The 26,005-nt window shown below is 34.2% G+C and overlaps 1 protein-coding gene across 2 annotated transcripts in view; it reads right to left on the reverse strand.

The window, feature by feature from the left end:
- The window catches only part of LOC148949368 (tetraspanin-33-like), a 555,122-nt gene that overhangs the window by 110,986 nt on the left and 418,131 nt on the right, over positions 1–26,005 (reverse strand). For both annotated transcript variants that reach the window (XM_089093400.1, XM_089093399.1), the window contains one exon: positions 14,204–14,251. In XM_089093400.1, the coding sequence (XP_088949526.1) occupies positions 14,204–14,251 (48 nt within the window). The remainder of the gene's footprint in view (positions 1–14,203; positions 14,252–26,005) is intronic.

Below are 26,005 nucleotides of genomic sequence, written 5' to 3' on the forward strand. Positions count from 1 at the left end.
TGATGCAGCAGGCACAAGATATTTTCTGGCAAGGGGTAGTGCAGAACGAAATAGCCTAGCAAACCAGCTACCAAGACCATAGCCAGATTTTGTAGTACGACCCTTGTAGTAGTCCAATCCATTGCCTATTTGACCTGGACTCAAAGCACTAACATAGCAATCGATATCGGGGCAGACAAATGGAATTCTCCAATTGTTCATTCTAGGCCATTGCGCTATCGCCTACGATGGGTTGAAAAGGAAAATTAATCACTGCTAAGGCTTTTTCTATTGCCAGAAGATCCCCTAACATACTTCTTAGTGTTAACTGGCAGAGTTCTAAATACGAAGTGTTTACAGGAATATACTGGAGATTCTTTATATTATAGTGATGAACAAGTTCATGGGTTGTTTTTCGTTCAAGTACACGTAGGAGGGGGACATTTGAATTACCGACTCTCGATGTTTCCACACAGGGTGCATAGAGAAATATGCAAGAGTCCGAGGCGAAACCAGGTGGATAATCAGCAAAAACAACTTGATCCATCCCGTAAACGGTGCTAGCATTTTCCCCATTGATCGTATTCTGCTTAAAGCCAAGAATGTCTCTCAGATTATGATTGAGAATAATTATTTCAGTGTCAACAGGTGAGGTAATGTAAATCTTATCTTTTTCCAATGAATAATTAAAATGGAATTTACCATTCCTACGATATGAGATTTCTCTATTGATTGTACGACACAAATCTGTCATATTATCGTATTCAATATATTTCAATTTGGCATGTGGATATTCGCTAGATTTAAGTGCTTCAACCCATTCATAGTCGACAAAGAGTGTCCAATCGAATGGTAAAACTTTTATATCATACACACGATCCTTTCTGAGGATGTCAGAGGTATTTTTGAGAATACAGTCGACAAGAGCCACTTCATACGCACCGTCAAATTTGATGGTCGGGGAGAGTTTTGTCCAAAAATCACTTGTCGTATTCATGTCGTTGTAGAGAGGATCGGAAACATTGGACATAAAAGTTAAATAGAAATCATGGAGCATTTTCAATATTTACGACATCAATCCAAGAATCAAAATCAGATTTGTATCCAAGCCACCGAACAAGTAACTGTTTCATACGCCTACAAGTGTGACTCTTTCTTGTATTTACAATTTTATAGATTTCACTATTATTTTTTACCTTTTTTACCTGATAGTCATAAGAGCCGACGAGAATCTCCTTATCTTTGGTATCACGCAAACGATAAGTTATGGGTTTAGTGTCTAGGATTTTTGCCACTTTAAAAAGTTCGGTGGACCACAAGTAATTACCCTTTTCAAAAACATTAGTTGTTCTATTAATTCGAACAGTATCACCAACATTGAATTTATTTTTCTTCTTGACAATTGTTTCATTGGAATATTGTTTAAGAAAGGTGTAAATTATGTCGTGATCAGAATGATGAACTTCCGTTGGCGTAGAGTTGGACGATGATCGATGAGGTCGTTGATTATAAATCAACATAATTTTATTTAAATCATGAATAAAAGCCGGTGTATTTTTCAATGTATAATATCTTGAAATTAAAAGTCGAATAGTTCTTGTCAATCGTTTGGCCATTGCAGTCTTTATAGCACTATGACTTTGATAGAACAGTGTACTATATTTTACTAGTACTTTTGCAACATGGGGATTAACAAATTCACTCCCACGATCTGTTTGAATTTTTTTTATATGAATCCTGATCGAGAAAACTTTCAATGGCATGAGCAACTTACATGCCTCTCTTTGATCGCAATGAAATTGCATATGCATAGCTACTAAAAACACTAATTATAAGAACAATGTACTTGTACGGTGTTTTGTGACATTGTTGAATCTCGTGTAACGTCGCGGTAGTAGTCTAGTCAGGAGATATGCATGCATTATATGAAATGGGTAAAAAGCTTTAGTTTTTCGATATTGATTGGCACGAAGTCTATGATTTCTATGCAGAGTGTAACTTGATTCATTTTGTAGATAGTCTTGTACACTTTTAGTGTGAACATCAGTGACCTTGGAAAGAGTGGTGGGTAAACTTAAACTCCCCACTTCACCAATATTTTCATAAACACCTTTCATAACTTCAACCATTTTGAACGTAAACACGTTGTGTAACGTCCACTACCCTTTTGTATACTGGCGGTTGTTGGTGGTGGTGGTGACGTTGAGTTGATACGTCTTCGCTTTTGTCTAGCTATCAGTGGTGTGCTAGTATTTTCCAAAATTGATTTAAAATCTTCTTCTTTTTCATATTTTAATGGTGGTTTTGACAATGATGCATGTTCATTTACTTTTTTTAGAATTTGTCTATTGCTAATAAGACTTTTGGGGAAGTTTAATGTATTTAGAAAATTGTATAGATGAGCGTCAAATGATAATAGTCCTTTACGATTTGTAACCCTATCAGATATTCAATCATGTAGATTATAGCTCTTTCCCTGACTTATAATCTCTTTCCCATTGCTATCAACTTGAATATGATCTTGACCATTTTCCATGAGATAGGCTGGGAGTCGTGTAATTTGTCGACGATATGAGTGGGGTCTTATATTTCCAATTTTCAATACAATTGAATCCAATTCTTCCTTCTTTAATTGTGTTCCAGCAGACTTTTGAGGAGATGATTATTTTTTTTGATCAGCAGCAGCAGTGGCCTTCACACGATAGGGCTTATGTTTGACTATTCGGCGAACTGTATCTTGAAGTAAAAGCAGTTTTTTATCATCCTCAATATTCTGGTTGTCAAGGAATTTACTCAGATTGTTCTCAAAGTGTTCGACGGGTGAGAGAGCGAGTTCTATTGGAGTCAATTTATAGGGTTTTGCCATTCTCTGGAGAAAACTGTTTACAAGTCCTGCAATTATCGGCAATAAAAGTGTGAAAAAGCTACCGCCCGCCTGAAGAAGTAGTTTCTTTTTAAAATTCTTTCCTTTGCTTTTAGAGGCCAATGTACGTACAATGGAACGATGTTGCTTTGCCCTCTGCTTAACTTCTTCTGGCAGTTGAACATTACCCTCGGTCAAATTTAAACAAAGTTCAGATATTAGATTAATTAAATTATTGTCAGTACCATGTTTGAGTATGGCTTTCCTAAGCGGGGGTTTTGAAGCTCTTAGAACCGAAAACAGATGTCTATTTTCATGTAGTTTCTTCAGTGTCATGATACCGACTAATAGGTCTTTTTAGTCTTCACGGGGAGATATACTGTAATTTCATTGTCGAAAATATCTCTCACTACACACAGATCTTCGAGTGTATTTTGATTAAGATCCAATAGGATTTAGCCATGTGATTTATTAGTTGCTTGATTGTATGCTGAGAGCATAAATTTAGGGGCACCTTGATAGATTTGTTTATTGAGAGTTATTAGCGAGCTAGAATCTCGAACAACTCTGCAGATGATATAGTAGCTGCAGTTCAATGCAAGTGTTCGCATACATTTGCTCTGATGAAAGAGATTGTGTAGAACCAGAGTAACGGAAATCTGTTCATGATGAGAGCGAACGGTGAACAATTGTAGCATTTCCTGGGACCATTGTTCAATAGATTCAGCCAGATCGTCAATGATCAGCCAAGAGTTTGGTTCAATAATGCTGAAAATTTCAAGTCTCTGTATGAATTGTATCTGCACCAATCCCATGGTGGTGGCAACAATTGCTTTTATTTTATCGTTTGACTCCTGCCAAATATTGTATATATTTTTTCGGCTTTTCCGCAAACATTTTATTGCAATTCTTTATTATTTTAGTTAAGAGTACTGTTTTGCCCGACATTGACGGCCCACACAGAAACGATCTGAATGGTGTTTTAAATTGATATATGTTCGCTTCAATGGTTCGACTGGAGAACAAACTATAGACCATAGCTGTCTAATGACTAAATAATTTCCATACTTCTCCTACTCCGTTCAAGAATAATAAGAATAAGAAGACGAATAAATAATCATATTTTTTTTTAATAAATGTATAAAAAAGTAACAATATTTAAAAAAATACTAAATTGAAAAAAAGCACATTAAACTTGAAAAAAATACAACATTTACTTAGGCACAGAGAGAGAAAAAAATACAATATTTATTAGAATAAAGCGATTAAAATAATATCACTTTTTTTTAATGCAACATGTACAAAAGCACAAAAAAAAATCTGCTCTAAGTCCAAAAAAAAAGATAACTTTGGTAGTGGCTGGCGGTGCGCCCCCCGATGGCGGCCGGCCCCCCGGGTCGCGAGGCCCTCCCCCCCAAGGCCGCGAGGCCCCCCTCCAAAGGTTTTAGGAAAAAAAATTTACTGGACTTCAAAACCGAGACTTTCCCTATGGATAACACATTCGGCCCGGTCTGAAGTTAAATAGTGCCCAAGGGGGAGGGTGGTCACACCGTCTTGACAAACATAGACCTTGTCGGAGACGGTACTCATGGCAATTTTTTCCATATTTACAGAAAAGTTCATGTATTTGAGAGAAAGAATTACCAACAATTTGGCTCGTGGAATTTTATTTTGAACAGTACAATTCCTTTAGATGTCCTAGTCGAAATTCTTATACACATAGCGTGTGGGTACTCCTTTGCAACGTTTCTTGATTTTCCCGTCGTGTGTCTTTATAAAGTACACCTTCGGACTTACAAACATACCACGGGAAATCATGTCGCTTCCCGTTTCTGATTTAAAAAATAAAAGCTGATTTGGCGCCCGACGTTTCACTAGCTCTGGGTATAGCCCACTCCAATTGGAGTAGTCCATCCGTGAGCTGATAATTTCACCGTGCGCCAAATCATCAATTAGATTTGGGGTTTTTACTTTTAACAGTAGAGAATCTGTGTCCCCGTAGCAGACCTCTAGTTGCCCCTTCTCCGGCCCCTGTACCCTAGCCACATTGTAGTAGAATTCCAACATGAGCTTTTTTGAGATCTCCAAGATCGCACTGCCTGCAGCAACATTTTTATTCAGGACAATGCGTCTTTTTTTTCTATTCAATAGTACCATGTCCGGGGCAATGATTGTGATGGAAGTGTAATTTGGATCGGCAATAATTCGAGCAAATTGTTTGGTATGGGTCACAACGTCAGAACGATTCCTATTGCGAACACTCTCACACATTTTGCCGAAAGCCGAATTCAAAATGAGTTTATAAATTTCTTTTTCGGCTTTCGACTGCGCTTCAGAACGTTTCTTGACAAAAGTGTCCACAAACATTTTTAGATATGGTTTTTGACTAAACTGGACCGATCTGTGAACCTTTGTGACGTTCAAACCGTTGTTGCACATCCATTTTAAAGCCACGTGATGTACAACAATATTTTTTTCGGCAGAAGGTCAGCAATAAGTTTTTGTTTTGAAGGTGACCAATGCAATCCGTCCTCCTCGACTAAACGCCTATTGCGGGGGCTCAAAGAGTCCCTAGTCACAAGTCTATTGATGCAAGGGAAAACAAAATCCTTTACTGAATCGTGAAGCTCAACTGGTATCTCCCAATCAATTTCAAAAAACCATCCAAACGGCCTATTCTCAACACGTTCCATGTTGGGGAAATGGGGAGTTTGATGGTCATTGAGCTATTGACAGTAACCGCAAGGTGGTAAACATTTTGTCATGGTTAAAGATTAGAAGTACCACATATCAGTGACAAATATACTCAATTTTGTTCCCGTCTTCTCTCCTTTTGGATTAATTTCCAAGAAACGATCCCCGTGAAAAACGAATCCACCCCTCATTGACCTTTCGATGAACAGATGCTGATCAATGTCTGTGATTAGCCCGATTTTTCTCCACTAACTTTTAGGATGAGGTCCATTACCAGATGAGGAGATGAAAAATAATAGCCCAAATCAAGATTAAATTCCTCATAGATTTTGTCCGTACTTTTACACATAATGTCCAACAGAATCAACACGTCACTCGACGACTACAGCTTGAAGTATTCATAACCATTTTTATATCCTCCCTCTGCCCACACTTACTTAGCAAAACTTTATTCATTGGGGTAACAAATACGATCATGTAAAATATCGTAAAACGATGACGTCGGAGGAAAAGTTTCCTCGGCAAATCTCGACATGGAACAATAATAATCATAAGGATATATGCCCTTGACCGTCAACAAATCATATAAATCATTTGTAAATTGTTGCTTGAGAAGGGGAAAGCATTGCAGCGGTCATCATTTTTCTACATCTGAATTCATTCACTCATTGATTTGAGGAAAAAACTGTAGGAATCTAAAAAGCGAATTTTATTCGTGTACTCAACGTCGTTTTCAACAAATTTCCACATAAATTCCAAAACAAGCAACTTTTCCGATGATTTAGGAATGATTTTGTAGGAAAAGCTGTCTATCACCCACGCATCATCCACTGTTCCATTTCTTTGAAGATATGCCATTGCTGGTAGCACATACTTCAGATCGTAGTTAGAGTTATGTATAAAAACCGGAAGAAAGAGTTGCTGTTTAATTTTTAAATTACATGAATTTTGATCCCACCCTTGAAAGCAACTTTTTCCCTTTGAAATGGAGTCAATGAGGTGATTGTGATCCTGGACGGCGTCTTTTGGGACAAGAAAACCTCTACAAACCCAGCAAATTGTCCCCTTTTCTAGTGCCAGTTGCTCTTTATCTGATAATATCATTGGATAGTTGGTGTGACGCAATCGTAAAATTGCGCTGTTTGCTGTTTTTATTACAAATATCAATAACTTTTCCATACTACCCTCCTCATCTATAGCCAAAAAAAACTCACCCAACTGTATTTTATTATTGTAATTGCGACGGGCATGCAGATAAGAACACGCAACTAGTTTGTGTTCCTTGACTATATTTGGCTTTGATGGATCCGATACCTCAACCAGTCTTGATTCACAGTCCAAAGACTCTTTATAAACTTGTAGACGAGAATTTTCGAAATTTTTAAATTGTAAATTGTCTTTGTCTTCTGCCGGCTTTTCAATTCTTTGATTCCCATGAATTGTGCAATGCCTCACGGGATCTGAGAATTTTCATTCGGATCAAAAGGGGGAAAGATAAATGGGACAATAAAATCGTTTTCCTCTCTGAGCGACTTGGGATAGGAGTCAACTTATTGCTGTAACGGGGAAAAATGACCATTGGAATTTACATCTTTGGGAGGCTCGTAAATAACCCAAACCCAATTTTTAACATTATCCCCCATCGATGTCCTAACTGAATACAAAACCCCTTTTTTATTTGGTTTCTTTCCCCCATTTACAAATTCCGTGTCATACTGGAGAACAACCACCCCCAACCCAAGATTTTCATTTGGTTTTTCAAATATGGTTATCTCTTTCAAGGACATCGGATACTTCCCCTCTAAACAGTCAAAATTTACTTTAGGGAAATTTTCTTCATCGTTACGAGCAAGTCTTTCGAGACTTTTCACTGTTGAATCATTTTTTAATATTTTATGGGCTGCTGCTAAAAATGCGTATTTAAAGCATTGCAGCCCAGTTTCAAAATTGAAACCCTGAACCCCTTTGGTAGCCGACAAATCTGGGTGGCATTTTATTTTTAGATTACCCGCTCCACCTTTAAATAAAGTTTTTTTTTAATCTACTGAGATTCAGATCCATGTATTCAATGTATAAAATTGTGGACCCACTTCCCCTCTCGTTAAACGTGTCCAAAGTCAAAATTAGTTTATTTACCCAGTTTAAAAAGTTGTCTTCGAATTTGTTTTGACCAGGGTAAAAGTCTGGTTGCCTGTTTAAAAATGAAACTCAAAAAATTCCCCAAATGTCCCCTTTTTTAAATGACCTTTTTGATTAACCGGTGCTTTAACCCCCCCCCCCCCCTTGACCCTCCCATTTCTGAATCTGAATCTCAATTTGTGCTCGAATTCTGTCGATATAGCTATGGAGAACATTCACAGGGTCTGTTAAAATAATGCTCCCCTCAATCACGTTTTCCTCGGGGGGGGGGGGGTTAAAATATACCCTATATGTTTGTAAGTGACCAAGAGCAGGTTCTAATAAATAAGATTCCCATAATTCTGGGGACTTGACACTACTTTAATGTACTGCACCTATTTGTACAGGACCCAATTCACTAATTAAAAAACTATCTTCAAAAATGTTCCCGGAAAAATTAGGTCCAACAATTTGCATAAGACTGTCAATTTCTTCAGCTGTAAATTGAAAATGCAGGGGGATATTAAATGGCATACCTTCACTAACATTATCCGGTGAGAGGGGACAATTACCCATGATACTTTGAAGTCCTGGTCCAGGGAAGGCAGAAGTTTTCATAGCTTCCCCCTGAAACTAGAAAATGAATGGATTAAGTTTTTTTTTCTTTGACAAAAGTTTTATCACAACTATAGCACACTTTTTTTTTGCTTATAGTAATATTTATCAAACAAATGCATAATAAACTACAAATTTTTGCATATAGCATTATTTACAGAACAGTGCATAATAAATTACAAATTTTGTTAATAACACACGCACACATGCGCTCACACTCACACACACACTCACACTTACACACACACTCCACACGCACACGTTCACACACACGCGCACACACACACACGCACACACACATACACTTACACACGTTCACACACACTCTCACACACACACAAACAACACACATGCGCACACACTCACACATTAACACAAACTCACACTTACACACACTCTCACACACACACACAACACACATGCACACACACTCACACAAGCACACACACACTCACACTTACACACACACGCACACACACTTTTATAGTGTTGAAAAAAATGGCTAAAAGGCTAATTTATTAACCTATAGAAAAAATTTTGTATTTTGTTTTATTTTCTATGTGAAATAACCATTATTTTATAAAGTTAAAAAAAAAATGTTAATTTTTTCACCCCACCCTCAAAACTCAAGTCCTCCTAGAATTATTTAAACTAAATACTTGCCTCCACCCCCCTCCCACAGAAAGTTCAGAAAGACGCAAAAGAGTGCTTTCTTTGCTAATAAAAAAAATGTATTATATACAGCTATCTCTGAGGGGGGGCAGAGAAATTTAAAACAATGGTCGGGGGTGGGGGGAGATGAACATTTGAATATCTCGGACATACACTTTTACGGTGTTGAAAAAAAACAGCAAAAAGGTTAATTCATTAACCTATAGAAAAAAAGTTTTATTTTCTATGTGAAATAACCATTATTTTATAAAGTTAAAAAAAACATGTTAATTTTTCACCCCACCCTCAAAACTCAAGTCCTCCTAGAATTATTTAAACTAAATACTTGACTCCACCCCCCTTCCCACATAAAGTTCAGAAAGACACAAAAGAGTGATTTTTTTGCTAATAAAAAAAATCAATTATATTGAGCTATCTCTGAGGGGGGGGGGGCAGAGAAATTTAAAACAATGGTTGGGGGTGGAGGAAAGATGAACATTTTAATATCTATGACATACACTTTTACGGTGTTGAAAAAAACAGCAAAAAAGTTAATTCATTAACCTATAGAAAAAAGGTTTTATTTTCAATGTGAAATAACCACTATTTTATAAAGTTAAAAAAAAACACGTTCATTTTTTCACCCAATCCCCAAAACTCAATTCCTCCTAGAATTATTTAAACTAAATAGTTGCCTCCACCCCACTCCCACAGAAAGTTCAGAAAGACGCAAAAGAGTGCTTTCTTTGCCAATAAAAAAAAATGCATTATATTCAGCTATCTCTGAGGGGAGCAGAGAAATTTAAAACAATGGTCGGGGGTGGGGGGGGATTAACCCTTAATATCTCTGACATACACTTTTACGGTGGTGAAAAATGGCGAAAAGAAAATACTTAAAAAAACAAACAAAAAAAGTTGGATAGAAATAGGTAGAAGCTAGTGGTGAAAATACTCACATTTCCAAATTCAGACTGCTGTTGAGTGCCGTCCGTTTCTTGCATAGATGTGGTGGCAATGTCACTGGCTAGTACAGGTGAGCCAGTGGGGCTCCCCATCATGTGAGCAACTATCCATTCTCTTTTCAGCTTTCTACCTGGCTGCATCGGAGTTGGCATTGGTGAGTTTTGAGCAGGCAGCGTCGGTCTGGAATGGATGTGAGTGGCCCCCAATGGAGCGCCTATCTCCACTTGTTGTATTGGAGCGACGCCGTTAGTCTTAGCTCTCTTTTCCGGGGGAGAGTAATTGTAGGAATCTTCTTCCTTAAAAAGAAGGCAAAATTTAGCATGAAAAAAACAATTCCCTTTTTTTTATAGAAGAAAAAATTAGTCTGCACAAAGAATCCCCTCTAACCACACGGAATCGGGGAACAGAGTCTCTCTCAAACCCCGTAAAGCTCTTTTAAAAGATACAAGAATTACTTATTTAACACAAAAATTTCGTTTTTAACGCATACCAAGTAAAGAAAAACCGTGTTAGAATTGATTCATTGCCCTCTTCCCTGTCATATATTTTTATAAAAGCCTCTTAATCATCTGTGAAATCCATTTGCTTTCATCAAATATAATTGAAAAATATCTGTCTAATTTGGTCAAAAAACAAACTCTTTTGTCAATGAGTCTTGAATCGCACATATCCATCTTTTTTGTTTTCTTAATCCCGATAAGACGCATGCCAAATGTTGTCTTGAAATCATCCCCTCTTTGGTAACATGTTAACCACAGATGGTTTTATTTAGAGCGGAAGAAGACAGTACATTGTAAACGCGCGCTTGGAAAGGATTCTTTTGAACAAAAAAGAACTAAAACTACAGAAGTATGCTCCAACCAGAGCAATGGACTAGTGATTTTTTTGTTTTAAATAAGAGAAAAAAACTTGATTACCACTTTCTAGCGAGTATACTCCTCATATTTTTAAGTTTTGTAGGGTTGGAGGGGAGGGGGGCTAGGTCCCCCTTAAATTTTAACGTACTAGTACAACGATTTTTTTTGGGAAAAAAATAAAGAAAATGTACTCATATAGAAAATATAAATATATATGGTTTAATATTTAATAAAATAAAGTGTAATTTGATCTATAAGCCACTACATAATGAAAATTAAAGTCCAAATAATGAACATTTTATACGGGGTTTCAATGACGAATTGTTAAGCAGTTCTCTGATTGGCTGCCTAAAAAACAGGTGTCAGCTCGAAAAAAACCCACTCTGGTTGAAAAACTTGGAGTTGAAACAAATTTGTGCGGGGAATCCCCGTTCATACTGTTATCTTTTTTTTGAAATGTTTAGGAACAGGCAGGGAATCCCCACTCGTTTTGAATGGTACCAACAGGACATAAGCAAATAGCACATAGTTTCATGACGTGTTTAATCACGTGTAGAGGTCCCTTAGAATAACAATGGAAGGAACATAGAATAGCATGGAAGGAACATAAGCCCTTAGAATAACATAGAGATTGCTATACAGGGTACAGAAATGGAACCTCTTACCCTACTTGTATAATAATATTAATTGCTGAAAACTCATCAGTTCAAAATTTTACTATAATTTTAATGTTTATTTCAACATTAAGTACAAAAGAAAATAATTGTCAAAAAATTGGGTTTCAGTAAAGCGCCAATGACGCAGTAGGTTTTATACTTTTACAGTGAGAGAAGGAGGCGGTACCCAAACTCTTGTTTGTAGTGATTTTTTTTCGTTTTAAGCTTGATTTTCATATTCAATCTAAGCATTACTCGCTTTTAGATCTATTTATTCATCTATATTATTACTTGTTGCATGTTTTTTCCTATGATTGTTTATTTAATTTCTGTTCGTTTTGGGTTTCATTTATTCTTCAATAGTAAATTCTGGTCGTTTCGAGTTTGAATTTTAACAGGCATTTGTATCTGCTGAGTTTAAGTTTAAAATGGCCTTTAATTTTCTTTGAAAAACGTATTTTTCGGAAGTTTTTTTTTTTAATAATAGTATTCAAAGTCTGAAGTAAACTGTATTTAACTTACTGCTGTTACTGCTATTGGTATTACAAAAATGATGCATTACAAAATGATGCATACCCAACTGCATGCTTGATACTCATTGATCACTATACTACAATTATAAAAAGCACCATTTGATTTTCTGGGAGAACAATTTTGATTGGCAGTCTGGAAGTCACAAGCATTATGAAGCTGTGATATTAGTTTTTGCCCTAATCTAATCCCCAAAATAAACAGAGAATTGCTGCTACATTGTAGTGTGGCTGTTTTAGGCTACTAATCTCCCATGTTCCAGCTTTCCCATTACCTGCTTTAACTGTATGTACACCTTAATATCTAACAGCCCTTTTAAGATTCTTTCAACGGACAAATATTCACTTTTAGTTGAAGCGAAGTAGAGTAAGTAAAAACTTGTCCTCAAGGACGAAGGATAATAACAAAAAAAAACAAGAAAAAAAAAACAACAAAAAACAGCAGCGTGAGAAGAGATACATCTCGTGAGAAAAGATATTTCAGAAGAGATAAATCACCTGGTAAAAAAAAAGAATATCAAACACGAAAACAGTTCTTTTTTGCTTAGTAGTTGCTCATTTTTAGAGTTTTGGTTCCTGCTGGGTCGAGTTGTTTACAGTTCATTACCGCGAACTGTTTGATCAGTCCTCAAACACAGATATCAGGTAGCAAAGTAAGATACAAAGACCAACCGTTTGTAAAAAAAAATAATGAAAATAATATAAAACTTTACGAGATAACGAAATGGAAATAATAACCGAATTTTCACTTTCGACTATAACATACAATTTTGTATGAATAATGTTTTTGGGTGAATTAAAACCAAAAAGATCCGAGGCTTGGGTAACATTTCTTTTCTTTGCAATCATTTTCAGGAGGAGGGTCGCAAGTACAACCGTCCCTGGGATCTGATTAAGAAACCCTGGGGTGGGCTTCATCCACGTCCATGAAGTCGGGGCATCCCTGTTTGGAGCGATTAGTTAGAAGTTTAAGCCCCATATCCAGTGAGTCAACAAAAAAAGTATCCATCCATGCATGAGCTCAATAAGCAACTAAACGCAAAAAACATTAACGTTGATCCTTGTTCAACGTTGATTAGTAATTCAATGGTCTATGTTTTGTTTTTGATGCATAGTGAATAATTGAGACAAAAACTTTGGAAAGTATTGAAAAAAACAATATCAAGTGAAAGTGATAGTTACTAGGGGTATATTGTCACTAGTGATAAGTCAGTAGGGGTGGCAACCGTGAACGAAAGGAGATTTTTGGGAACCGATTTTTTTTTTCGAGACGACAGATTTTGGGGTAAATTCCCAAAAATTCGGGGATAGTGAAAACACTGGTATCTTCAGACAAAATACGCCAATAAATTTTACTAGGCCATGAAAACTGCCACGTAGTATTGCTACTATGCTACCCCCTTTTTTTACGGCGGAGCACAACTTGTGTTTTGAAAGCTTTTCTTTGAGCACAAATTATTTTTGTATGTAAAATGACATTTTAAGACAAAATTTGCCAACAAATTTGAAAACTGCCATGTAGCATTGCTACTTTGCTAACCCACTTTTTGCACGGCGGCCTGCTGCTCCATGTGCAAATGAAGAGGTTCTAAAAAACCACGCCCCCTTTCCATCAAATACCACAGATCAGACCGCAGGCTTGTTTTGGTCTAATTTTTGGTAAGAGCTTTACACGCAAAGGAAATCACACAATATTCTACAGAAACCAATAATTCCCTGAAAAAAATATTAAAGATTTAAATTAAGAATTTCCATATTGACACTGTCAGAATTGTTTCTTAGATATATAGAGGAGATAAAATATTTCGGTCACAGGTGTTGAAAAGATAATTTGATTTTGCATCCGCGGGTCCAACAATACACGATTTATGGTACCTTTGAATTTACTATCGGAGCTACGACTGTTTTATGTTGCTTCTTTTTTTTTATGCTACAGAGTAGACTCTGATAATCTTTCCTTTACAATTTCGTAGAATATTATCGAAAGTTTTACAAACTTCAGGGAAAATTTACTTCTCTGTTTTATGGTCCAAAAACTAAAAAAAAAACAAAGCAACAAATTATCATCTCTCGACATTACCGAGCTATAGACTGCTGACCACGAAACAATACCAATAATTAAAAAGGGTATTTATTAAGGACAGTAATGCTTTTGAAAAGACCTTGAACAGTTCTCTTTAATAGGGTTGGGCAAAAAAGCTCGAGAAAATAAATCATTGTACTAAATTTAAAACCAGTATTAGCTAAAGTACTAAGTAAATCAGAAAATGTACTTACACTCATCTTTTGAACATTGTAACCACACATAACGTTCACGAAGGTACTCTAGAAGAAAGATAAGAAAGATGTAGCCTCTAGTTTACGAATATCTATATTTAAAAACAATCTGAAAAATAAATTCATTTATTCAGTGCCCCGGGGGGAGGGCGGTAAACGCCGACGCCAAACAGATGTCGTTATTATAAATTTTTGGGTGTTTTGAATACTAGGAATGAATACTAGATCATCCCTTACAAGAGGCTTCATTATTTTATATCTACAGCATAATTTGAGAACTTCCATTTTGGTTTTCAGGAAAATTTAGGTCCCCTCTCTAAATATGAGGTGTTCTTCCCAGATCGGGTAGAAATTTAATCACCATCATCTTATTTATGATCTGTCACAAAAAAAAAAAAAAAACTGGGCAAGACCCAGAAAAGACAGAGTGAAAATCAAGAAAGAAATAACATAATGAAAGACACAATTCGACAAGTACGAAGACGGGATAAACACAAATGACCGAAGACACAATGATTCCTGGCATTCAGTAGAAAAAAAACATTAATACGCTTCTCCAGCTGAGTTTACCAATCGATACTTTCTCGGCAGAAAAGCGTTAGGCCTACTTGTTCATGTTGACAATTCCATCAAATACTTTGCAAATTTAACATACAGCCGGTGAACTTGCTTTCTCTTACCATAAAAAAGCCAAATATGAGCAAGTAGGTGAGGACTGTTAGGCTTTTATATCATAGGCAGCGCCCTAAGTAGTAACCTAGGTGCTGATCCGGAACCTACATGAAAACCTACAAGAATATGTGCTGATCCGGAACCTACAAAAAAACCTACATGAATATGCGTGTAGTTTAACCGGTACATTGGTACCAGGGTCAGTCACCTATTACTACGAACGGTACATGCCTTACCAGACGGGTTTCTAATGGGTACGATCTGGTTTCGTGGGTACAATCTGGTTTGGTGGGTATAATCTGGTTTGGTGGGTATAATCTGGTTTGGGGGATACAGTCTGGTTTGGTGGGGTATAGTCTGGTTTGATGGGTATAGTCTGGTTTGATGGGTATAGTCTGGTTTGGTTTTTCAAAGAGAGTGACTATCCCCATGCATATAGGTAATACTTCTACAGGGCATTACACCTTTTCAAAGAGAGTGAGAGCTATGCGTGTCAGAAAACCGGAGCGTCTTGTTTAGCAGTCAATATTTTCAATTATTTTTTTGTATATATTCAAGTTTCAGATTAGAATTTTTTACAGTTTGAATAGTTCATTCTAGCAGTATCAAATATTTTTGCAATCATTTACACGGATATGGAATATTCTATGCGACTTCTGGTGAGTAAAATTTTCTAATTATTATAATAAAAAGAAATTTATTTTTGTCTCGTCATTAAGTTAAGGAAGAATTTCCTTACTTACGCTTTTTTTACCGTGCTGCTAGCTCTTTTAAAAAGCTTCATATGTTAATTAAACAGTCCATGTGTTTCAATTTTAGTAAATATTCAAAAAAGAGAGAGGCAGGTTCACTTTCATTTTGGCTCATTGTATATGAAAAATTAAAATAGAATTTGCATATTAGTTTCGGCAGATATGAAAGGTCGCCCCTCTCATCAATATCTTGCTCTTTACGCTAAAGCTGTTAGCGCTTTCAAAAAGCTTCCTATTCTAATTAAAAAGTCCCTGTTTTTTTTTCATCAAATTTCGGTAAAAATTCAAAAACAGGGCCAGTCAGTTTCGCTATAAAAATAATCAAATCGTTTTTCATCCTTTCCACCTGAAGAAAGGTGTTAATATTCAAACAGGACGGGTAGTTTCACCAATAAAATAATCAAATCACTAAGTTCTTCTACCTGTATAGGGATGTTTTCTCACTATCTGATTAAGAAGAGCATGTTTACAAATTTGGTGGCTAAAAATGGCTTTCTCAAAATTGAGTTATGAATTAACTTACAAATTAACTTACATAACGAAACTTATATATTTATATGTTTTTATCACATATATTAAGGGGTTTACCCCCTAGTCAATACTTCGCTCTTTACTCTAAATTTCAAATTTTGTCAAAATCACGAACTATTGAATCAGAACGGCCGGTTAATTATAATAGATATCTCTTTTGAATGTGCTAAAAAAAAACTTTTTCTTAAAGGGGTGAGGTATTGGCTAGAAGACGACCCCCTTCATATACTTAATAATTTTTTGGTTTAGGTTATGTTGGAGTCTTCCTTCTTCCTTTTTTCTGTGATTTTAAGTATTTCGCAATTTAGGTGTATAAAAAGTTTTAAAACCTATTCATAAAAAAAAAAATCTATAATTGTCAACTTTTTGTGTTTGGTACTATGGAATTGTTAGGCTCAGTGCCCTCCATTAATATTCTGAATAAGTAAAAATTGAAGTACCTAATTAAATTGTGTCATTTTAGAATGTTGTGGATCAACCATCGCAGCAAAAACGCGCAAAATTGGATCAAATTCTGGATAACACTGAGACGGGATTAATTGAATCTTTGAATGAAAAAATATTAACTTTATGTCGTCCTATATCCAACAAAAACGCAGAGAAGTAATCTGGAAATATAGCTGTTTTTATCGACGTAAGCTTCAAACGTATTTTATAAAAATATTTTAGCATTTAAGTAAATTTATTCACTTTTTGCATGCGGTGAATAACGCATTTTCATGAAGGACATGTAAAAAATTTGTGGAACGATATAACTGAATTAGCATGCATATATTTAGGCTAATGAGATACAGGAACCTTCAGGGTGTTACAAATTTTATAGGCCTGTATACAATTCAAAAATTGCCTGTTTTATTGGAACTCAAACATCGTCTGCGGGACATGTACTCGCCTTGTTTTACCAGTTTTAATGGTTTTAAGCTATTACTAAAATCTTTATAAACATCAACTTTGGTGAAAATCGACGCTACCAGTGGAATACCAAATAAAATATATAAATATGAAATAAAATCCTGATTCATACAGTCTTGAGCATCCTCAAATTCAATGAGGAAGATTATTCTAGTTGATTTGTACACATACATGTCACGTGTGTGGATCTCTATTTATTTCTTAGAAGGTGGGGGAGGGGGATTAGACGTGTGGATCTAGATCCTGAATTTGGACCAAATTTTGAATGTAGGAAGTTCAAACTGGACCTCAACAGCTCATTATGTTATTTTTATTATTATAAAACAATTTCAATTAAATACACGAGAATATTCAAAACAAAAGAAGACATTGAACTGAAATCCAACGAGACCTAATCTCGAAAGGTCATTATTTTATTTTATAATTAAACAATTTCAATCAAATGAACGAGAATATTCAAAACATCATAAGCCTTGGCTATTCTAATTTTAAAATATTAATTCCAATATGTAAATAAAGAAATAATAATAAATGTTGCGTTTAATGTTCTATTAACCAATCCCCACACTGGCCTTGGGAAGGCATAGGGGGTTTGCCCTCAACTTATGTTAATTTCTGCTCGTTTTGAGTTTGACTCGATTATTTATTGTAATTTCTTTTCAGTTTGGGTTTCATTTATTTATAGATGCTGATTAGTGGTAGTTTCACGTTTGGTATATTATTTTATTTTATTTTTGCTCAATTTTTGTTTAATGGAATTCTTTACCTTTCTTTGAAAAACTTATTTTGTAGAAAAAGTCAATATAAAGGGGTTATTCAAATTCTTCCTTGAGTAGCTACCACTGTGAGGGATCTAAGCCCTTTTTGGCCCTTGATGCAATAGGCAATGGGATATTATAGTGAACTTAGCTATAAATTTAATCACATAAAATATTTGATTCAAGATGTGAAATGTAATAAGAACCTTATTCGGCATTGGGCCAGGTTTATAGACTGCCTATAGACGGTCCGTAATTTAAGCTACTAAAAGTCTAAAACTATAGAGTCGTGTTTTTAAAAAATAGTTTGTTAAACAAAATGCAAGGGAAGATTTGGTTTTATTTTAATCTTCAATAATTTACTTTTGATTTAAGTTGTGTTTGTGAAAATTTAACCTTGGCCTTTTCTATTTATTTCAGCATCATTGTGTTTTAACTCTATATGTGGCTATGAAGTTTTCCTAAGACTATGTATTAATAAAAAAAAATGAGTAAAAAATAGTTTCGCAATTGAAAATTAAATTGTTTTGGAGGTCAATTTGACCAAATTTTGAATGCAGGAAGTTCAAACTGGAACTCAACAGCTCATTATGTTATTTTTATTATTATAAAACAATTTCAATTAAATACACGAGAATATTCAAAGCAAAAGAAGACATTGAACTGAAATCTAACGAGAACTAATCTCGAAAGGTCATTATTTTATTTTATAATTAAACAATTTCAATCAAATAAACGAGAATATTCAAAACATCATAAGCCTTGGCTATTCTAATTTTAAAATGTTAATTCCAATATGTAAATAAAGAAATAATAATAAATGTTGCGTTTAATGTTCTATTAACCAATCCCCACACTGGCCTTGGGAAGGCATAGGGGTTTTGCCCCCATTTTATATTAATTTCTGCTCGTTTTGAGTTTGACTCGATTATCTATTGTAATTTCTTTTCAGTTTGGGTTTCATTTATTTATAGATGCTGATTAGTGGTAGTTTCACGTTTGGTAGATTATTTGATTTTATTTTTGCTCAATTTTTGTTTAATGGAATTCCTTACCTTTCTTTTTATTTTGTAGAAAAAGTCAATATAAAAGGGTTATTCAAATTCTTCCTTGAGTAGCTACCACTGTGAGGGATCTCAGCCTTTTTTGGCCCTTGATGCAATAGGCAATGAGATATTATAGTGAACATAGCTATAAATTTAATAACCTAAAATATTTGATTCAAGATGTGAAATGCATTAAGAACCTTACCTCTTTTCAGAGGTTAAGAGACGTATTGTTTAATTAAAATAGGAAGCTTTTTTAAAAGTATAAAACGCTTTAATTTAGAGAGTATCATATTAAAAATATGCTTGGTTTAGCCTCCATCTAGGACTCCCGCTCTTTTCTTTATGTGTTTAAGTAGCTTGAAATTTAGGTCTTTAAGCTTGCAAGCTACTTACTGAGAAAACTGAAAATAATTTTATTTTACGAAGTTGTTGATCAAACCCCCCAGCAAAAGCGAGCAAAGTTGGATGTCACCCCTGACAGCAATGTGAGTCATAGCAAAATACACCATGAAAATACCCCCTTCCACATTTTCGAAGATTCGAGTGCTACAAGAAAACAGTTAAGGATGCTTATAAAAACACAAGAAAAAGATAGACATTCACTTCTATTTAAAGAAAGAGATGTGAGGCGCTAGGCTCAGTTAAACAATACAAGGAAGTATCCTATAGTGTTGTTATGCTAAATTTCCAATTGGTCTGTGAATGTTCGTTTCTAAAAGCAGTATTTTTTTTTTATTTCAAATGAAATTCGTTGGCTTTTTTAATACTCCCATTACTCAAAGGGTCCAGATATTCTTTGAATATATTTTATATCCTAGCCCCCTGCGATATAACCTATTCATCACTTGAAAATCCCATATCTGTGGTAGTCACGGCTATTTTTTTATCAAGGAATTATCTGAATGCATTTAAGGTATAGTATGAACGGCTTGCAAAAAACACGAAAGTACTACTACTAGTAAAAACTCACTGCACTAAAAAACCATTTATTTCATTGAGATGCAAGAGTTTGAATATTTCAGTAGTGTTCTGTCGTGGTTTACCTTGTCACAGAATGGTTTACCATGTCACAGTTACATTCTCTTGATTTTTCAAAGTTTATTTTGAATTTCTTTCGTTGAAATGCAAGAGTTCAAATATTTCAGTAGTATTTTGTTGCGATTGACCTTGTCACAGTTACATTCTCTTAATTTTTCAAAGTTTATTTTGAATTTCTATCATTGAAATGCAAGAGTTGGAATATTTTGGTAGTTTTTTGTCATGGTTTACCTTGTCACAGTTACATTCTATTGATTTTTCAAAGTTCATTTCGAATTTCTTTCATTGAAATGCAAGAGTTGGAATATTCCAGTAGTGTTTTGTCGTGGTTTAGCTTATCACAGTTACATTCTCTTGATCTTTCAAAGTTCACTTTGGTTTATTTCATTGAAATGCAAGAGTTGGAATATTTCAGTAGTGTTCTGTCGTGGTTTACCTTGTCACAGATATATTGTCTTGATTTTTTAAAGTTCATTTCGAATTTCTTTCATTGAAATGCAAGAGTTGGAATATTTCAGTAGTGTTTTGTCTTGGTTTAGCTTGTTGCAATTACATTCTCTTGATTTTTCAAAATTCACTTTGGTTTTACTTCATTGAAATGCAAGAGTTGGAATATTTCAGTAGTGTTCTGTCGTGGTTTACCTTGTCAAAGAATGGTTTACCAAGTCACAGTAACATTATCTTGATTTTTCAAAGTTAATTTTAACTTTAATTCGTTGAAATGCAAGAGTTGGAATATTTCAGTAGTGTTTTGTCACGGTTTACCCTGTCACAGTTACATTATCTTAATTTTTCAAAGTTCATTTTGAATTTCTATCATTGAAATATGATAGTTGGAATATTTCAGTAGTGTTTTGTAGTCATTTACATTGTGACAGTTAAATTATATTAATTTTTAAAAGTTTATTTTGAATTTCTTTATATGAAATTCAAGAGTTTGAATATTTAAATAGTATTTTGTCGTACCATGTCACAGTTACATTTTCTTGATTTTTCAAAGTTCATTTTGAATTTCTTTCATTGAAATGCAAGAGTTGGAATATTTCAGTAGTGTTTTGTTATGGTTTACTTTGTCAGAGTTACATTTTTCTTGATTTTTCAAAGTTCATTTCGAATTTCTTTCATTGAAATGCAAGAGTTGGAATATTTCAGTAGTGTTCTGACGTGGTTTACCTTGTCAGAGTTACATTCTCTTGATCTTTCAAAGTTCAATTTGTTTTTTTTTTTAATTTAAATGCAAGATTTGGAATATTTTAGTAGTGTTCTATCGTGGTTTACCCTGTCACAGATACATTCTCTTGATTTTTCAAAGTTCATTTCGAATTTCTTTCATTGAAATGCAAGAGTTGGAATATTTCAGTAGTGTTTTGTTTTGCTTTACTACATTCTCTTGATCTTTCAAAGTTCACTTTGGTTTTATTTCATTGAAATGCAAGAGTTGGAATATTTCAGTAGTGTTCTGTCGTGGTTTACCTTGTCACAGATACATTCTCTTGATTTTCAAAGTTCATTTTGAATTTCTTTCTTTGAAATGCAAGAGTTGGATTATTTCAGTAGTGTTTTGTTGTGCTTTACATTGTCACGGTTACATTTTCTTAATTTTTCAAAGTTCATTTTGAATTTCTTTCGTTGAAATACGAGAGTGGAAATTTCAGTAATGTTTTGTTGCGTTTTACCTTGTCACAATTACATTCTCTTGATTTTTCATAAAGTTCATTTTGAATTTCTTTCATTGAAATACAAGAGTTGGTTTATTTCAGTAGTCTTTTGTCGTGATTTACCATTTCACAGTTACATTCTCTTGATTTTTCAAAGTTCATTTTGAATTTCTTTCATTGAAATGCAAGAGTTGGCATATTTCAATAGTGCTTTATCGTGGTTTACCTTGTCAAAGTTACATTTTCTTGATTTTTCAAAGTTCATTTTGAATTTCTTTCAATGAAATGCAAGAATTGGAATATTTCAGTAGTGTTTTGTTGTGGTTTACCCTAACACAGTTACGTTCTATTAATTTTTCAAAGTTCATTTTGAATTTTTATCGTTGAAATGCAAGAGTTGGAATAGTCCAGTAGTGTTGTGTTGCGGTTTACCATTTCACATTTACATTTTCTTGATTTTTCAAAGTTCATTTTGAATTTCTTTCGTTGAAATGCAAGAGTTGGAATATTTGAGTAGTGTTTTTTTGTGGTTTACCTTGTCACAGATACATTCTCTTTACTTTTCAAAGTTCATTTTTAATTTCTATCATCGAAATGCAAGAGTTGGAATATTTCAGCAGTGTTTCGTTGTGGTTTACCTTATCACACTTACATTCTCTTAATTTTTCAAAGTTCATTTTAGATTTCTTTCGATGAAATGCATGAGTTGGAATATTTCAATAGTGTTTTGTCGTGGTTTACCTAGTCACAGTTACATTCTCTTGATTTTTCAAAGTTCACTTTGGTTTTATTTCGGTGGTTACGAGGTTAGACGATTTAGACGAGGTTACGTTCGCGCACGTAACCTCGTCTAAATTAACCTTAAAAAAATGAAATAAAGCTATGTGGACTTTGCATGTTGATTTCACGACATTATTTTAGGTCTCTTGCATTTCACCGAAATAAAACCAAAGTGAACTTTGAAAAATCAAGAAAATGTACATGTGAAATGGTAAACCACAGCAAAACACTACTGGAATATTCCAACTCTCAAAGTTCACTTTGGTTTTATTTCGGTGGTTACGAGGTTAGACGATTTAGACGAGGTTACGTTCGCGCACGTAACCTCGTCTAAATTAACCTTAAAAAAATGAAATAAAGCTATGTGGACTTTGCATGTTGATTTCACGACATTATTTTAGGTCTCTTGCATTTCACCGAAATAAAACCAAAGTGAACTTTGAAAAATCAAGAAAATGTAAATGTGAAATGGTAAACCGCAGCAAAACACTACTGGAATATCCCAACTCTTGCATTTCAACGATAGAAATACAAAATGAATTTTGAAAAATTAATAGAATGTAACTGTGTTAGGGTAAACCACAACAAAACACTACTGAAATATTCCAATTCTTGCATTTCATTGAAAGAAATTCAAAATGAACTTTGAAAAATCAAGAAAATGTAACTGTGACAAGGTAAACCACGATAAAGCACTATTGAAATATGCCAACTCTTGCATTTCAATGATAGAAATTCAAAATGAACTGTGAAAAATCAAGAGAATGTAACTGTGACATGTTAAACCACTACAGAACACTACTGAAATAAACCAGCTCTTGAATATCAATGAAAGAAATTCTCAATAAACTATATGAAAAATCAAGTGAACTCATTCGTGACGAAGTAAACAACGACGAAACACTACTGAAATATTACAACTCTCGTATTTCAATGAAAGAAATTCAAATGAACTTTGAAAAATTAAGAGAAGTTAACTGTGACAATGTAAAGCACAACAAAACACTACTGAAATAATCCAACTTTTGCATTTCAACGAATGAAATTCAAAATGAACTTTGAAAATCAAGAGAATGTATCTTTGACAAGGTAAACCACAACAGAACACTACTGAAATATTCCAACTCTTGCATTTCAATTAAATAAAGCCAAAGTGAACTTTGAAAGATTAAGAGAATGTAGTAAAGAACAATAAACCAGAACTGATATTCCAACTCTTGCATTTCAATGAACTAAATTAGAAATGAAATTTGAAAAATCAAGAGAATGTATCTGTGACAGGGTAAACCACGACAGAACACTACTAAAATATTCCAACTCTTGCATTTCAATGAAAAAAAACAAAGTGAACTTTGAAAGATCAAGAGAATGTAACTGTGACAAGGTAAACCACGACAGAACACTACTGAACTAGTTCAACTCTCGCATTTCAATGAAAGAAATTAGAAATGAACTTTGAAAAATCAAGAAAAATATAACTCTGATAAAGTAAACCATAACAAAACACCACAGAAATATTCCAACTCTTGCATTTTAATTAAAGAAATTCAAAATGAACTTTGAAAAATTATGAAAATATAAATATGACAAGTAACGACAGAACACTATTGAAATATTCCAACTCTTGCATTTCCAGGAAAGAAATTCAAAATTAACTTTGAAAAATTAAGAGAATGTAACTGTTACAATCTAAACAACGACAAACACTACTGAAATATTCCAGCTATTGCATTTCAATTATAGAAATTCAAAATGAACTTTGAAAAAATTAAGACAATGTAACTTTGAAAGGGTAAACCGTAACAAAACACTACGGAAATATTCCAGCTTTTGCATTTCAACGAAAGAAATTCAAAATGAACTTTGAAGAATCAAGAGAATGTAACTGTTACTTTGTAAACCATTCTGTGACAAGGTAAACCACGACAAAACACTACTGAAATATTCCTACTCTTGCATTTCAATGAAGTAAATCCAAAGTGAACTTTAAAAGATCAAGAGAATGTAACTGTAACAAGTTAAAGCACAACAAAACACTACTGAAATATTCCAACTCTTGCATTTCAATGAAAGAAATTCGAAATGAACTTTAAAAAATCAAGAAAATGTATCTTTGACAAGGTAAACCACGACAGAACACTACTGAAATATTCCCACTCTTGCATTTCAATGAAATAAAACCAAAGTGAATTTTGAAAGATCAAGAGAATGTAACTGTGACAAGCTAAACCACGACATAACACTACTGGAATATTCCAACTTTTACATTTCAATGAAAGAAATTCGAAATGAACTTTGAAAAATCAAGATAATGTAACTGTTACATGGTAAACCATTCTGTGACAAGGTAAACCACGACAGAACACTACTGAAATATTCCAACTCTTGCATTTCAATGAAATAAAACCAAAGTGAAATTTAAAAAATCAAGAGAATGTAACTGTAACAAGGTAAAGCACGACAATATATTACTGAAATATTACAACTCTTGAATTTCAAGGAAATAAATTCGAAATTAACTTTGAAAAATCAAAACAATGTATCTGTGACAAGGTAAACCACTACAAAACCCTACTGAAATATTCCAACTCTTGCATTTCAATGAAATAAAACCAAAGTTAATTTTGAAAGATCAAGATACTGTAACTGTGACAAGCTAAACCACGACAAAACACTACTGGAATATTCCACCTCTTGCATTTCAATGAAAGAAATTCGAAATAAACTTTGAAAAATCAAGAGAATATAGCTGTGACAAGGTAAACCATGACAGAACACTACCAAGATATTACAACTCTTTCATTTCAAGGACAGAAACTCAAAATGAACTTTGAAAATTAATAGAATGTAACTGTGACAAGGTAGACCGAAACAAGACACTACTGAAATATTTGAATTCTTGCATTTCAACGAAAGAAATTCAAAATGAACTTTGAAAAAATCAAGAGAATATAACTGTGACATGGTAAACCATTCTGTGACAAGGTAAACCACGACAGAACACTACTGAAATACTCAAACTCTTGCATTTCAATGAAATAAATGGTTTTGTAGTGCAGTGAGTTGTTACTAGTAGTAGTACTTTCGTGTTTTTTGAAAGCCGTTCATACTATACCTTAAATGCATTCAGATAATTCCTCAATAAAAAAATAGCCGTGACTACCTCAGATATGGGCTTTTCAAGTGATGAATAGGTTATATCGCAGGGGGCTAGGATATAAACTATATTCTAAGAATATCTGGACCCTTTGAGTAATGGGAGCATTAAAAAAGCCAACGACTTTTATTTGAAAAAAAAAAAAAAAAATACTGCTTTTAGAAACGAACATTCACAGACCAATTGGAAATTTAGCATAACAACACTATAGGATACTTCCTTGCATTGTTTAACTGAGCATAGCGCCTCACATCTCTTTCTTTAAATAGAAGTGAATGTCTATCTTTTTCTTGTGTTTTTATAAGCATCCTTATCTGTTTTCTTGTAGCACTCGAATCTTCGTAAATGTGCAAGGGGGTATTTTCATGGTGTATTTTGCTATGACTCACATTGCTGTCAGGAGTGACATCCAACTTTGCTCGCTTTTGCTGGGGGGTTTGATCAACAACTTCCTAAAATAAAATTATTTTCAGTTTTCTCAGTAGGTAGCTTGCA

Source organism: Artemia sp. Qi Xiang Cuo, chromosome 8 (assembly GCF_049724085.1).
Source record: "Artemia sp. Qi Xiang Cuo chromosome 8, ASM4972408v1, whole genome shotgun sequence".
Taxonomy (NCBI): domain Eukaryota; kingdom Metazoa; phylum Arthropoda; class Branchiopoda; order Anostraca; family Artemiidae; genus Artemia; species Artemia sp. Qi Xiang Cuo.